The sequence below is a fragment of the Electrophorus electricus genome, chromosome 8, assembly GCF_041902795.1.
Source record: "Electrophorus electricus isolate QZ-2024a chromosome 8, ASM4190279v1, whole genome shotgun sequence".
Taxonomy (NCBI): Eukaryota; Metazoa; Chordata; class Actinopteri; order Gymnotiformes; family Gymnotidae; genus Electrophorus; species Electrophorus electricus.
Genome location: NC_137504.1, coordinates 12,856,155 through 12,872,487, shown reverse-complemented (window position 1 = coordinate 12,872,487; position 16,333 = coordinate 12,856,155). Strand labels below are relative to the sequence as shown.

Below are 16,333 nucleotides of genomic sequence, written 5' to 3'. Positions count from 1 at the left end.
TGTTAGAAACGGATGTTCTCTGACATTCACAGAAGTAAAAGTACCTTATCTAAGCAAAGGTTAATACAGGTTTAATGGGAAATTGAATACCTACCACAAACACATAAATTGCACCCACAGCCTGCTAGCAATGCCAACACAAAAGAGGTCATACATATATTTTAACCAAGAGTAATTATGAAAATATATATATATATATTAACAACCATATATGGAAATTGTCAGCAAAGAGATCTGAAACACTAAATCAGTAGGTCTCTCACCTATGAAGAGGGAGGCTGAAACCTAAGCAAGTACCCGAGGAGTCACCCAATACTGGCCACACAAGCAAGATGTGAATACGAGTTTTTTGTTTGTTTGTTTGTTTTTAAAAGAAACCCTGAATCTTTTGACACCTGAAGATTAAAAGGCCTAGACAGAACAAAAGAAAAATGAATAGGACAAAGAATGAAGGCTCTTTAAAAAAAACTATAATTCATTCTATGCAATATATGGACCGACATATTGGTGTATCTTAACACGGTGTCAGCAGATAAGAAATAAAATATGCTATATAAGAAGGAAATAGCCTCCAGATTTTTTAATATCACGTTTGATTTTTGCTATGGCAGTTCTCGAAGTACATACATCCCTAAAGTTTGATTGGCCAGGCAGGTTAGTAAGGAGAATTGTGATTGGATGATATGCGCTACAGCTAAAATATTATGCCAAAAGGAAACGGGTTGATGCAGCCTTGTTGCCTTTTCATGCTTGCAAACATTTTGTGGTATACTGTACTTAAATACTACGTTCCCTATAAACAAAGTATTTCTATGATTTTTCTTTCAGCACCTTACAAGGTCACGATAAATAAATCCCACCCTTGCGAATATTTAGCTACATTTATTTATCAGCATATTACTTACTCCATATTACTTAACTGAAATTGCATTATGTTAATTTACTTCAGTGTCTTCAGTGTTTTGTTATTTGTGTACATGATAAAAATGAAAGCATGAAAAAGGACACAAGCTAGACGTGCGACGAACGTGCTGACGTCCGCTGATGAGTAATGACGAGGGTTGCGTTCAGTTTGGTTTAGTTGCTATCAAGCTTCCCTCCTTCGGCATTATACTGAAGCGTCAAAACAGCTAAATGTCTGAAATCTGCCTTTAACGCTTTACTTTTAGCTAACACGTTGCAGTTAATCTTGTAATACGGTCAACATCTGAAGCCAACTAAAGAGAAATTTGTTGCAGATTGCTGAAACAGTCATCATATACGGTAAGCATTTGGAAATGCCTTTATGCCTGAGTCGCATTTCGTACTTTTTATGCTATCGAGCTAAATGGCTAGATAGCATCGCCGTTTGAAATCCAAAGCGCAGCTAGGTTAGCTAGCTAGTTAGTAATTATAGGTTTATGGGCAGTTATGCCCATCAGCATGAGTTAATGTAAGTTTCTATACAGTGACTGTTTACAAATTTGGCATACTTTTATGACTGCGTGTTATTTTTATTGCTGAAGATTGAGCTGTTGTAAATGTGTCATCTTAAAGTTTTGCTAGCTATCGGTTAGCAAAGACAAATGTGTGTGTTCTTGATATCAAGTACGCCTGACTAACGTGTAGGCGGCAATCTAGCAATATGTGTTCGATAGTTTTTTTCAACGTTTTACGTTATTTTGGCAAAAATATCCATTTACCGTTGTATAGCTTACGTCCTGTAGCTAAGTGTAAGTAAACTGAATCATTTCGCTAACGTTACTTGCTAACGCGTTGGTTGGCGGAGGTGTGTGCGCACTAGTTCACTCAGGATAAATCCGGTTACAGGGATGTGGACTAGCTAGCGGTTAGCTATCCATCTAACTAGCGATATCTATACTGGCTACATTTTTGTAAATAAACTGACGTTACCCTCGTAGCTAGTTAGCTAGCATGTATGCGTGTTGGTAAAAAGCGAATAATAGCCAGCTAGCTAGTTAGATAGCTACTTAGCTAGCTTAGCTATCTTGATTAGCTAACCTAGCTAAGTAACGCTAGCGTTAGCAACTATGCCAAACCAGGCAACGCAGGCCGTAAATCAACAGAACGACATTGCTATCTTTGGGCCTGTTTCTGGCGCCCAAGATTTTTAGACAAATTCAGCGACTATGTCATTTGTTGCAATACGTTAGAATGTTGCCTAATAGTTAAGGTCATACACATGGTTACAACTTGAATTTATTTTATTAGTAAACTGCTAACGTCACTTGGATAAGGATGTTCAGGATAAGTAGCTAGCTAAAGGTAGCTAACTTCAAACGTGACCGCATGGTTTTTGTATGTAATGTATTGGCGACTTGTTCCATCTCAGCCAACCTAGCTGGTTGTTGAGTATGTAGGTTTAAATATGCTATTTCAAGAATTATTTGCATTTACCTCTTTAGAACTCAGTCATTCAGTATGTGGGACTAGCATTTTGAACGCATTAGAATCTGTATACAAATAATTCCATTGCGTGTTCGATGTGACATGAAGGGTAGCTACACAGCAATTTAAAAAATATATAAGTATCGACCGTTTATTTTTACTGATAAAATGCTAAAATTGTGTCTTGGGCAGACATATGCAGGCTGTATAGTGGCACATGATGTTCAACAAGTCGTTTGGTGCTCCCTTTGGGGGAGGAACAGGGGGATTTGGGACTTCATCCACGTTCGGACAGCAAAGTAAGTTGGAAGCATGAGTGTCTTCAAAGAGGAATTCTAAACTGAGTGAAATGTCGATGTGCTGAACTTTGTTGTTTTCCTGATCTACAGAGGTGATGTGTGTAAAATAAAAAAATCTAATTTTTTTTTTTATATAATACATAAAATGGTCGCATAACCAAACAAGTCTCCCATGTATAAACAACACATAATATAAAACAAAGACTACTCCTTTTCTGCAGCACAGCAAAAGTATGTTTGACTTATACCAAGTATATTGCAATGTAGTTTGCTTAAAATAAAAGTACACCTTCAAGAATAAAAGTCTGAGTGTAGTGGTAGGTTAAATCTATTGTACTTTAACTTTTCAGACACTGGGTTTGGAACAGGTGGCTTTGGTTCCTCTGCTTTTGGGACTGCAAACAACACAGGCGGGCTTTTTGGAGCAACACAAAACAAACCTGGTATGCTGATTTATGTAAATATTACTGCTGTCTCCAAATTGGTTAAACCTTTATCGAAAGTTTTGAAAAGAATATTCTTGAGCTCCTGTCCATAAAGTTATGCTCTGCACAGGTGGACTCTTTGGTTCCAGCACATTCAATCAGCCTGTCACATCCTCCACCAGCAGTGGGTTTGGGTTTGGTGCCACTAGCGGCACCTCTAACAGCCTTTTTGGAAGCACCAACACTGGAAGTGGAGGGCTCTTCTCCCAGCAGGGCAATGCATTTGGTGCCAACAAACCTGCCTCTTTTGGCAGTAAGTTTAGCTGGACAATTTTTGATTAGTAGTGGATAAATATATTATTTTGGAAAGAAAAAAACATAAGAAAATGAGCTATAGTGCTTGCTTGTTTATTTGTTTATTAAAGCTTTTGGCACCAGTACCAGTAGTGGTGGGCTGTTTGGGACAACCAACACCACCTCCAATCCATTTGGAGGAACTTCGGGGTCCCTGTTTGGTTCATCTAGTTTCACTGCCACACAGCCTGGCACAACCATCAAATTTAATGTAAGTTTACACAAACGGACACATGAGTATGCTTTACTTTGTTCTGCATCAGTGTGACCTATTCAGAATATGAGGTCTTGCATGCTGTTTTAAATATGAGCTACATTTTTTAACAATACAAAATTCTCTTTTAGCCACCAACCGGAAGTGACACAATGGTGAAGAGTGGTGTGACGACTAGCATCAACACCAAACACCAGTGTATTACAGCCATGAAGGAGTATGAAAATAAATCCCTGGAGGTAGGCAGCATTCTTAAAATGTCCTTGCATGCATTTTCATTGTAACATGCTGCCAACAAATTGTGTGTCTAAATCTATACTGGAATGTAATGATATGGTTGGTACGTTGGGTTCAGTGTGTACCTTTCTGATGTTTAGGAGCTGAGGTTAGAGGATTACCAGGCAGGAAGGAAGGGGCCCTCCAATCCCATGGCAGGCAACCCAGGCAGTCTCTTTGGGGCTACAGCAACAGCGACTCCTAGTACTGCCACCGGACTCTTTGGTTCTTCTGGTCCTGCCTTCAGCTTTGGCCATAACAAGACCTCCTTTGGAACCAGTAAGTAAATGTGTCCCTCCACCTCTAACACAGACTAGTGCATGACTTTGTATGCGTCAGTTTAAGCCAAAGTTGAGCCAACATTAGTAAAAATAGTGTATTTGTTGATGTTGAAAGCCAACCATGGCACCATCTCCCCGCTCCCCTCATACCCAAACCATGAGTTTTCCAACTTAAGGCATAGTAAAATAGTATATGAATCTGTCTCTCTGTTTATTGATCATAAATTTGCTACAATCGTGTGACTAAAATGTAATGAAATTACTTAATTGTTCTGTAGGTACAGCTGCTTTTGGTACAACCACAAGCAGTTTATTTGGTCAACCACATCAATCCAACAGTCTCTTTAAGCCTTTTGGCCAGCCCACCACAGCCCCAAACCCTGGATTCTCCTTTGGCAATACCAACACCATGGGCCAGCCCAACACCAGCAGCATGGTTAGTACTGACAAACCACAAAACTTCCTATAAAGTGTAATTTGTGAGTGCTAGATGTCAGAACTCAACACACTATCTTTTGGAATCATCTTGTCATGGATGTTCAATATGATTTTTCACTAATTGTTTCTTTGTGGACAGGGCCTATTTGGGAACACAGCAGCTTCACAGACCCCAGGGCTGTTTGGGAATGCGGCAAACACCAGTACGGCCGCAGGCTTCGGCACGGGCACAGGGCTTTTTGGGCAGCCCAACACCAGCTTTGGGAATGTGGGTACACAGGTGATTAGTGGAAGGCCTCAAAGTTGTATATCAGCAATTGATCTGTCTATCAATAGTTCCATAAATGATGTCATTCTTGTTTTCATGCTACACCATGCTTCATACATCATATTCCATGAGTGACATTGAATGACTTCTGAATTTATGGTTTAGTTCGGTTATGACTCATTGCATGTCAGACTGTATGACTGTTACATTTCTGTTGTTCCAATGGTAAATCAAATTTTGAATTATTTTTTATTAAACAGAATTTGTTTGGTAACAAGCCAACTGGTTTTGGCACCACCACAACCAGTGCTCCCTCCTTTGGCACAGGCACTGGCCTGTTTGGCAACAAGCCCACTCTCACTCTGGGAACCAACACAAACACCTCCAACTTTGGTGAGTCTCACGTTTGTCTCTGAAAATGGGTGTAACATTGAATTGGGGAGCCAAAATGAACCTTTTTTATGGTTTGGTTTAATGTGATGCCAAAATATGTTATAATTGAATGAAATATGTTTTTTAGGGTTTGGTACAAATCCTGCTTCAGGGAGTCTGTTTGGAAACAAAACAGCCACTGGTAGTCTAGGGGCAGGCCTGGGAACAGGTTTTGGAGCAGGTATAAGTCTTTTAGGACCTGAGTGTACATAAGTAAGTAATATTTTATGTCCTTCATATTGGGAATCAGGAACTTCCCATCCTTTCTTTACAGGTGTGGGTACGGGGCAAACATCTCTGTTTGGAAACAACCAGAATAAGATGGGCTCCGCTTTGGGCCCAGTGGGGACATTTGGGGCTACTGGCTTTAACGCAGGAACCAGCACACTGAACTTTGGTGCACCGCAACAACCTGTTGGTCAGTATTTTAAAAGGAAAAATGCCTTTGGCATTACAATTTTGGGTTTATATTTTATGTCTACTCTTGTACTAAAACAAATTATTTGGGCTTTATCAGTGCTTGAGAAAATACTTGGATGTCTAAACTAGTGTGCAGTACTTCGATGCATAAGATGGAATATCTTATGGAAAATGATAAATGAATGTGTTTTTTTTCCCTGCTTACAGCCCTGACCGACCCCAATGCTGCAGCAGCCCAGCAGGCAGTGCTGCAGCAGCAGATCAGCGCCTTAGCTTATGCGCCTTTCGGTGACTCGCCCCTATTCAGAAACCCCCTTTCTGATCCCAAGAAGAAAGAGGAGGTGGGTAACCACAAATGTGCATGCTTTTGTCCACTTTGCTTGTTTGTCTCAAATGTAATCGTGGTACATTGTGTTATTGAGTTGAAATGGACATATATTATTTCAATATGATCATGACATGCCATGTTTTTCCTCTGAATTAGCGCCTAAAACCAACAAATCCAGCCGCTCAGAAAGCTCTCACTACCCCTACACACTACAAGCTGACCCCTCGCCCTGCCACACGTGTGCGACCCAAGGCCCTCTCTTCCTCAGGTTCTGCCAAGTCTCAGCTATTTGATGGGTTGGACGATGATGAACCTTCTCTCACCAATGGAGCCTTCATGCCCAGGTTAAGATCAGCATCGTGCAAAAGCTTCGTGTTTTCAGTAGAAAAGACAGTATTGTTGCCCATAATGGAATAACTGCTTGTGAAACTAAAATTTGCTTGTGGCATTTTAGGAAGAGCATCAAGAAGCTGGTGTTGAAAAACTTGAATGGCAGTAGTATGTACAGTAGCCCACTGAACAGAGAGGCTGAGGACCTGAGCTCTCCTTCAGAGTACCCACAGAATGGCCTCAGGTCAGGTCTCATATGTTACACGTTAACGTTATCTTTTTTTGTTGCATTTCTTCCAGGAAAATGTGGAAACATTTTACTTTATAGTTATACTTGCAGTGCTCTTTCAGTTATATTTACTCATTCTGTCACATTTCGATGTTGATCTGATGGTGTGATACTATAAGAGAAACCTTAGTAAATCGAGGTGTAATCTCATTTCTAGCATGAGAACGGATGTGGAGGACACCCAAGACGGCGAGACAGAGAGGGGGGCAGAAGATGATCTGGAAGTTTCCAAGTTCTACACTAACCCTGTAGCCAAGCCCATCCCACACTCCCAGCCCAGCCCTTTACTTCAGGATACAATCAGTGAGATGAACATGCGCAGAGGTGGGAGTGTCTGCAATGGCCTGGAGCTCAGCAGTGAGGAGATCTCTTTTGGAGAGGAATCTTCTGTCCAGGAGGAGAGAGATGAGGATCTGGAAGCCCAGAAACCTCCCCATCCAGCTGGTGGGTTTTGTTCAGTAGTTTCATTAATGTAATTTAGCTGTTAATCTTTTCATTATTGGTTGATCTTTTTTTAAATGAAGGAAACATTTTATGATCCACTTGTCAATTTGAAGAACCATCATGACTTATTAACTTTTTTTTTTGGTCGTCTTTCCCTACTTTGACTACAGGCATAGTTCTAAGTCGGGTAGGTTACTATACCATCCCGTCAATGGAGGAACTGGGGAAGATGCTGAATGAAAATGGAGAGTGTATCTTGGAGAACTTCACCGTGGGCAGGAAAGGTACTCTTTACAGCACTGGAGATTTAACTGCAGTTTCCCTTTTATTTTTTGAGCAAAAATGAGGATTGGAATCATGATGAATATCTGTAATCTTGCAGGCTATGGGTCAGTTTTCTTTCCTGGTGAGGTGAATATTACAAACATGAACCTCGATGAAATTGTGCACTTCAGACGAAAGGAGGTAATCATCTACCCTGATGACAAAGATAAACCTCCTGAGGGAGAGGGCCTCAACAGGTGAGTGGCACAGTATTTGCATTCTGACTACTAATGGTGACTTTTTTTTTTTTTCTTTTTTTTTCTTTCTTTTAAATAATGATTTTTATTTTAAGGGCTTTGAATTGGCTGCAAATAAGACTGATCAGATCAGAATTTCAGTGAAGATGAGATTTGTTGTACAATTTTCAATGTATGTGTCCTCAGGCGAGCAGAAGTGACTCTTGACGGTGTTTGGCCCAATGACAAAACTACGTGCACTCAGATCAAGAGTCCTGAGCGTCTGAGCGAGATGAACTATGAGGGAAGGCTGGAGAATGCTTCCCGCAAACAGGGTGCTCGCTTCCTTGAGTACCGTCCTGAGACTGGATCTTGGGTCTTTGAGGTATGGGCTCATAGTATTTTTAAGGAAGTTTTTCTATTTATTTACTCTTCTTTTAAATGGTTTATTTAGCATGGCATGTTTTTAATGCTCGGTTTCGGCTATGTGTAAGTACTCTACTTGTTGCAGTAACTGAGTGGGAAAGCCAAATTATTTTGTAGGCACGTTGCTGTGTTTTACAGGAACTATCGTTGCAGAGCGGCTATATAATAAGGGTTGTGGTTGTTTCATTGATTTTTGAGGAAAAAAAAGCAAAGTCATAATAGGGTTTAGCACAGATTAGCTGCTGTGTTGCTTCTCCATGACTTGCTTTAGAAATTTGTCATTTGCTTCCCCCCCCCCCGTTTGCATCCAGTAATGCTTAATTATTAGTTTTTACGAGTAATTCTATTGCCCAGTCTGGTACATGGCAAGGCATTGACAAATATAAACTCCCAGTTGATTTAAACCATTTTAACCTCCACCAGGTGGCCCACTTCTCCAAGTATGGCCTGCAGGACTCTGATGAGGAAGAGGAGGTAGCCCCAGCCAAAACTGACCCGAAGAAGCTGAAGACGGGTGTCCTGCCAGGGACACAGCAAGTTCCATTGACCCAGCAGCAGGTGGCGCCACAGGCTCAGGTAGACTGAGGAACACACTGCGTCTGACACACACTGGGTTCATCCATGCCTGTTGTGCCTCCCAACCTGCATCTACACTGCTGATGGAGATTCTAGTAGTTGGTTTTTCTCCTCTGGTAGCCTTCATAATTAATGTTCTATTTTCACAAACTTAAAACAGCTAATGGTCTGTTAGGATGGCATGGGTGCTCTTTTCAGGTGCGTTGTTTAATCAAAAAGGCTTTCATGTGAAAATCTAATTACATGGGTCAAGGCTTGAGTTTGCTAACTTAGCTTAAACAATAAGTTGTATGGCCTAGGTTTTGTTTTCTTCAAGGAGTATTTTTTTGAGTGTTTCCTGCAAATGATGTAATCTTGTCTTTTACATTGTTTGATGCTATTAAGATGTTGGGCATGTATTTGAAGTATTGGGAGACATAATAAGCCTCACATGTATTGACAGATGTATTTAGAAATGATTTGAGGACATGTTAATTGTTTATAGTAATGCTGTTTCTGGATAACATGCTAAATATACAGATGCAAACATTTGTTTTAAATAAGAACTTCTGGCATGCCTTTTGTAATGCTTCCTGAAGGTTCTGAGCAATTACATAAAGATATTAATTTAAATGAATGAAGTTGAGTTTGTGCATGTGTCCTGTATCACATCAAGAAATAAAATTGCAAAAAACATTTGATTTATGTGTCAGTCAGACTCATGTGTACCTGCAGCCTACAAATATTAAAGTTGACTGAACAGTTTGGGTGTTTGCACTGTTAAATCCCCATTTACGCAGAAGTATGTAGAAAATATTCTTGTATAAGTTTCTCATGTTGATGACTACAAATAGTCTTAAACCCCCCCCCCCTTTTTTTTTTTAAACAATTTTTCTTGATTTTTGACATTTTGATTATCCATAAATGTTCGCATGAACAAATGCATGTCGATGTGTTTTTGCACATTTGCATGCAGAATACAACAGTGTTGGAACTCCTCAGCCACGTGCCGGAGCTGGACAGTGACATGGCGGACATTACCCAGGAACCTCCAGAAGGATTGTTGTGCGAGGAGGAGGAGAGCATTCTTGAGGATGACACTAGGATTGGCCTGAGAGCAGACACCCCTGCAGAGCACGAGCCTGTCTCTGCTTCCAGCCAGATTGCCTCCTTGCTGGGAATCAACCCTCACACCCTTCAGGTAGTGCACTCTGTAGCTATTGGGTTTTGCTGGAACTGCAGACCTTAAGACTCACTGATTGGCAACACAGTCTGTGTTTGTCATGGAGTGATTTGTCAGCTTCAAGCAGCTTCAGATGATTTTAAGAGTGATTTTAATATAAGAAATGTATTCTTGTTCTTTTAACCAGATTATGAAGGCATCTTTGTTTGCTGGGGATGATGATGATTGTGACCTGTTCCATGAGCAGCACCCTCAGAAGCTCATAGAGGAGATTGTGTCCCCCCAGGCTTTACTTGGTAAAGCTCAAGGCAGGCTACCAGGTCAGCAAAGACTTAAATTCGGTTCCACAGACTCGGATCAGCATGATGTACATGCTAGAATGAATTCTTCTTGCTGCCTAGACAATAGACTACCAACCAATCACCCTTTGACTATCCTGACTCTTCCTCGACAGTGGGAAGCCTCCTGCAGACTAAGTTCAGCTCACCTGGGGGACTGTTTTCACAGCTGCCGGAGGTGCCTTTTGGAGCGGCCCCTCTGAAACTGAGTAAGCCGCCGGTGGCAGAGGCCCCATGGCCTTCGCTGGTCCCCACCTTCGTCTTGCCACCTCCGGTGCCAGAGGTCACGCTGCGTACTGTTGGGGCCCGCAGGCTTGGGGGCCCCGTGCCTCATGACAGCTCGGTCACTCTGGGGAAGGGGCGGCTGCTAATGGACTCGGCCCTGTTCATGGGCCGCTCCTTCAGGGTGGGCTGGGGGCCTAATTGGGTGCTGGTGCACAGCGGAGAAGCACTCAGCACAGCGCAGGAAGCAAAGGAGCCACGGGCCACAGATGCCATGGGCTTTGGGTTCTTGCCCAAACCAACCAAGATCAGGCAGTGAGTGGAGCAAGTGCAGTGACCTCTGACATAACGAACATCTTATTTTATGTTGTTGGCAGTCCAGTCTTAATTTTGTTTCCCCCAAATTCAGCTGGTGTTTAAGAATTTCAGAAAAGTGTACTGTGAATTTTTCCCAAATTTATGCCCATTAAACAGACAAAGTGCTAAGGAAAATAATACTTATTTCATTGTCATCTGTTTTTGTGGCCATTTTACTTCATTGGGTGGGACCGTTTCTTGTGTGTTCTCCTGATTGTTGCTGCAGGATCACTGAGAGCCCCTATAAAGTGCATGTGGAGCAGGTGCTGGGTGTGGAGTCCAAGGAGCCGTCGGAGAGCCTGGCCCTGTACCACCGGCCACTGGAGATCAGCCTCAGGCATAGCACCATCAGTACAGAGGATGTCTGCCCTTTTATCCAGCCAGAGAAAGGAGTGGATGCCCTACATGAATATGCCGAGTGGATTACAGAGGTCAACAATGAAGCAGGATCAGATGATGGTAGGACGAAGAAACATCCCCACCCCCAGCATAGCATGTTAGTGCAGAGATGTCTCGCAATCAAATTTAAAACTCATTTACGCAAGCCTAAATCTGTGGCTTTTTGGGGTTTGGGGTTGAAAATGGAGACATTAACTCTGCTTTCTGAGCAATATAGCCTCTGTAATATCATGTTTGGTCGCCACCGAAATGGTCCGTCCCTCCTTTCCCCTTCCGTCAGCCGTCCTGGGTCACTGGCAGCAGGTGTGGGCCCTGTGTGCAGCACTGTGGGGTAGGCTTGGTGACCAGGACATGGAGGCCAAGCGCAGCGGGGGCTACCAGGAACAACTGGCCCGCAGACGGAGCTTCTCCCGTTGGTTGGCTGAGAGCGCGGCCCGGCGCATCCAGGAAGAGGTGGGCCAGGCTCAGGCCCGCAGCCACGTGGAAGCCATCTTCTTCTACCTGACGGGCCACTGCATCAGCGAGGCCTGCAGACTGGCCCAGAAGAGTGGTGAGCATGATGGGAGCAAATCCCCCTTCTTGACGCACTGGAATGCAAAATGTATTTTAATTGTTACTGCAAAATTAGCTATAGAAGGCTGCAGAAGGAAAATTAATCCATCCAAAAAAATGTATTGTGCGCATTTTCATAAAGAATGCCATTAACATGATTTTTAAAAAAGGAAAAAATTTTGGTCAAAATAAATGCTAGTCCTCAAAGGACTCTTTTGGCATGGTGTGTGCATATGCTTTTATTTATGTGAAATTTATATCACAATATGTAGCAGCATAATCACAAACTGTTTTTGGCTGTGCTTTGGTTTCCTGTGCAGATCATTGGGTTGCTCAGTGTAGTGATTTGCTACTCCATACTTGTTTCTGTAGGGGACCATCGCCTGTCCTTGCTGCTGTCCCAGTCGGTGGGCTCTCAGCCAAGCAGAGACCTTTTAATCCTACAGCTGGCAGACTGGAACAGAATGGAGACCGACTCCTTCATCCAGGAGGACAGACTACGTGTGTTCACCTTGCTTGCAGGCAAACCTGTAAGTCTAGGTCAAGTCTGCACGTGAGAGAGTTTGCCATGCCACTCTGCATTTTGCTAACACTGAGCTGCTTTGGCTTGGCCTCTCACCTCAGGTGTGGGAGTCGACGGACTGCTGCATAAACGTGTGCTCTGAGCTGGACTGGAAGCGCTGTGTAGCAGTGCACCTGTGGTACATGCTGCCCCCCACTGCCTCTGTAGCACATGCTCTCGCCAAATACGAGGCTGCCTTCCAGGCAAGAGTCTCTCATCATTTTAGTCCCATTTGGTGATTCTAACAGTAACATTGAGGGTTAAAGTGAGAAAGATGATCAAATAAAACTCTTAAGGCTGCCTACTTATAGTTTATAACTTGAATGTGTGCGTGTGTATGTACATTCAAACAAATGGTGCAATTATGATTAAGTCTTAGAGGGCTTTTTGTAGGTTTCAGAAGGGACAATGGCACAAAACCACTGCCTGTCTTTGTCTAAACTAGATTTTAGACATGTAATTTTAGACAATTGTTTAACAACAATTATGAAGCTCATGTTTGGCATATTTACAGGTATGTTTTTATATAAATGTGCATGTGTGTTTGTTTGCATGTGTGGTGGTGGTGTGTGGGGGTTTTTTTTTTGTGGGGGGTGGGTGGGTGGTTAGGGTTTGGAAGAAGGGAAGAAGTATGCTTGTGCTCCTCTTCCTCCCTATGTGGACGATACAGAGCTGCTGGGATTGAACGAGGAGATGGAGAATATGGAATCTAACAAACCCCTCTACGACATCTGCTTCCACTTACTAAAACTCTATAGTGACAAGTAAGGCGCCTGTATCTTCTTTACACTTTTAGTTCACTATAGCTATATGGCAACAAGCCTTTCAAAGATATCTAGGAGGTGCATGAATGTCTGTTAGAACAAATCTGGCTCAAAAAGATGGAAAAACAAAAGAATTCCATCTGCAAAATACAATTTTACCTGTTAACTGTACAGCCTTCTGCTTTAATAGTGTCCTATATACCTCTCTTAACTTAAGTAGCCATGGAGGAATTCACTGTACCTTCTCTTTATTTCTCATTCACTCGCACTCTCAGGCACTACAGCTTGCAGCAGCTGCTGGACCCTAGCACAGTCACGGCAGAGCGGCTGGACTACAGGCTCAGCTGGCACCTGTGGAATGTGTTACAGGCTCTAAACTACAGTCACCTCGCGCTGCCCTGCCAGGGCCTCCTGCATGCCAGCTATGCTGCCCAGCTTGAGAGCATGGGCCTGTGGGAAATGGCTGCTTTTGTTCTGCTGCACATCCCTGACTCCTCGTGAGTACAACCAGGCCTCAGTATGAGTAGACGATATTTGCCTCGTCCAACTCCTAATGCAGAATGTTTTGAAGAATTGACATTAAAGTGAAGCTTACTTGTAGGTGAATCTTGATAATCTGGAACACCAGCCTATGTTGTGTATATTGAGAGGTTCCTCTTCCAAAACTCAGTTCTTAAAACTCCACAGCCGTGTCATTTCAGGCTATTTAATTTTTAATTCATGTGTGTTGATCGTTGCTATTGTCAATAATTGGGTGTGAAGGCTTCGAGAGCGTGCTGTGAAGGAGATACTGAACCAGCACTGCCCTCTGGAGGAGACTGAGGAGTCTGCAGAGAAGGAGCGCTTCCTCACAGACAAGCTGCTGATCCCTATGCAATGGATCCACGAAGCAAAAGCCACCCGTGCCAGACGGGAAGGAGACAAACACCAGGAGGCGTTGCACCTCTACAAGGCTGGTCACTGGAACCAGTGCCACCGGCTAGTCATACAGGACCTGGCCTCGGGTGGGTACACAAGCATGGAATTTGCCTAAACACATATGCACATACAGCTATGGCAGCTACCTTCAACTTCTGTAACATGAAGTTACCTGTGTTCTTGCGTTCCCGAAGACTGCATAATTAATGATAATCATGACTACCTAATGGAGTTCCTGGAGGGCTTGGCATTGCCTGAGCGCAGTGTTCAGATCCAGGACTGGGACACGTCAGGCCGGGTCTACCAGGACTACATCCACGTCATTCAGACCCTCCGCCACATTCAGCAGGTGCCTCAACAGACGACTGATTTTACTGCCTGGACTTTGTAACATCATTTTCTACTGCCTAGAGTGCTAAGAGAAGAAATGTATTGACACTATACTTAGTTTGAGACTTTTCTGCTTCTAAGATAGTGTTTGTGTTTAGCTGGAGAGTCCAGGATATGAGCTGGAACGGCTACAGACCGATGTCACATCTCTGTGCAGCAGGATTGAACTCCTTCCCTGCTCCAAAGCCAAAGATAGACTTGCTCAATCAGGTCAGAGACTTCAGATTTCCTCCCTTTTGACTTCCATGTGTCTACATGATCTTGGCTACTTGAACTTTTTTGGCTGCTAATGTCTGTGCTTACAGAAATGGCCAAACGTGTCGCCAACATTCTGCGCGTGGTGCTAAGCCTTCAGCAGGGTGGGGAGGGCACCCCGGACCCCCATCACATCCCGCTGTGCCACCTCGCCCCCCAGATCGGACGCTTGCCCATGCCTGAGGACTATGCTCTCGAAGAACTTCGCAGTCTCACCCAGTCTTATCTAAGGGAGTACATTGTTGGTCACTGAGGATCAGGACAGCATGGTGGGGCAAAGAGGGATGTGGGTGGTCAATGTTGAGACTGTTCTAATTTCAGCTCTTGGAATCTTGTGGAATCATAATGGCCCATAAACACAGACAGACACATTTTCTGAATACGTCAATCCTGTGCGTTTTGTGTCTGTGTCTTTCTTTGATCAAGTACATACTGAAGTGTGTTTGGTAAATTGGACTGTTTGTGTATAAGTGCATAATACCCTTTTGAGGGGAGACCTCACCAGCTTTTAGAGTGTAATTTGCAGTTTGAGAATTGCACTATTAGGCTACATAGAAAACACAAAGTGGATCTGTAGTTTTAAATACATTAACATCTGATCTCTGGAGAGTACAACCATGAATATAGACGTTTGGCCGTTTTTCCTTTGAGGATGGATGTGCATATTCACCTGTAATTGAAAGGTTATGTAAGTGTGGGGTGTTTTGTTTTTGTTGCCCCCCCCCCATATCTCCCTTCAGTCTTTATATATAGTGTGTATGATGAGTGAGTGTTGGTTTAAAAAAAAAAAGACCATCTGTTGAATTTTCTGTCTTGGCACCAAGCAATGGTGTCATGATATAAATGTAAAGTGGTCATGAATATATCTATTTTTGTAGGGTTTTGTACATATATGCCATTTAGCAAAAGGTTTAAGTGTGTAACAACAAAAAATTAATGGACAGAGCTCTGGCAAAACGGGTGGAGTCTAAGATGTACTGACGAGTTTAAAACAATATATGGCTACAACCCCCCCCCCCCCCCTTTTTTTTTTTTCAGCACGAAACTTGGCAAGAGGTTTACGTGTATTTATAATTACATAGCAGCGTTATTGTAACCACCCGTCTTTACAAACACGTTAAATACTAGTCTACTCAGCTCAGTCCTGCATTAATAATCCTGCCGTTTCCCTTTAATTGCAGGCTTTTAAAGATCTCGAAAAGTGTAAAGTGCGCGATTTGATGCTGCTGACTAAGGTTCTGTTCCTCTGCATCGTCTTAACATTTTTCGCTTTGCATGATTCTACAATGTTTTCCCCCCTTTTCCTTATTTTCTTTTTTTAAAACAGCAAAATTAAAGTTTTTGGAATGCATTTTTAGTGGTTGAATATTTTTAGATAAAAAAATGATTTGGTTTGGTAAGAAGGGGGGCTTCAACAAGTAAAAAAGTGTTTATTTTATTTTATCTGGATTATATGAAATTCTTAACACGGGTTATTTTTATGTTTTCTCAGTCATTCTCTCGTGGCAGTAGAGAACTTTCTGTAGTCCTAACGCCGCCGGGATGTCAATGTGTGTCAAAATCTGATGTTCCAGCATGTAGAGCAACGCATTACTTTGAACGTTGCACTCGTGTCTTTTTCTGCCGCGTCGCACATTAAGGGCTCTCATAGACACTGTTGGATACTCGGGTTTATTATGGGAATACCCGAAGGTTTGCTGCGCTTTCCGTCTGGTAACTGACGGAA

At 42.7% G+C, this 16,333-nt stretch overlaps 1 protein-coding gene across 3 annotated transcripts; it reads left to right on the top strand.

The window, feature by feature from the left end:
* The first annotated feature begins 1,061 nt into the window (after positions 1-1,061).
* On the top strand, positions 1,062-15,958 carry nup98 (nucleoporin 98 and 96 precursor). Of its 3 annotated transcripts, none has more exons than XM_081719343.1 (33): positions 1,062-1,263; positions 2,581-2,687; positions 3,038-3,130; positions 3,243-3,425; positions 3,538-3,677; positions 3,812-3,919; positions 4,058-4,235; positions 4,516-4,673; positions 4,815-4,955; positions 5,204-5,336; positions 5,464-5,556; positions 5,650-5,793; positions 6,003-6,136; positions 6,280-6,467; positions 6,578-6,697; positions 6,900-7,186; positions 7,357-7,470; positions 7,569-7,707; positions 7,894-8,071; positions 8,536-8,688; positions 9,644-9,868; positions 10,038-10,170; positions 10,305-10,725; positions 10,994-11,226; positions 11,447-11,716; positions 12,091-12,248; positions 12,343-12,483; positions 12,890-13,044; positions 13,320-13,541; positions 13,807-14,048; positions 14,157-14,311; positions 14,434-14,562; positions 14,658-14,842. In XM_081719343.1, the coding sequence occupies exons 2-33, from the start codon at positions 2,606-2,608 to the stop codon at positions 14,697-14,699; spliced, it is 5,292 nt and encodes a 1,763-aa protein (XP_081575469.1). In that variant the 5' UTR covers positions 1,062-1,263; positions 2,581-2,605; the 3' UTR covers positions 14,700-14,842. The 3 variants fall into 3 exon arrangements, with proteins under 3 accessions (XP_081575469.1, XP_026874073.2, XP_026874066.2); XM_027018272.3 differs by having other exon boundaries at positions 1,063-1,263; positions 4,815-4,943; positions 14,451-14,562; positions 14,658-15,958; XM_027018265.3 differs by having other exon boundaries at positions 1,063-1,263; positions 14,451-14,562; positions 14,658-15,958.
* Positions 15,959-16,333: the final 375 nt, after the last annotated feature.

Bases quoted from the DNA above. Each gene is read 5' to 3' on its own strand.
- nup98 (XM_027018265.3), top strand. From the start codon at position 2,606: ATGATGTTCAACAAGTCGTTTGGTGCTCCCTTTGGGGGAGGAACAGGG. The intron at 5,337-5,463 runs GTGAGTCTCACG...TATGTTTTTTAG, and splicing joins CACAAACACCTCCAACTTTG to GGTTTGGTACAAATCCTGCT. The intron at 8,689-9,643 runs GTAGACTGAGGA...ATTTGCATGCAG, and splicing joins AGGTGGCGCCACAGGCTCAG to AATACAACAGTGTTGGAACT.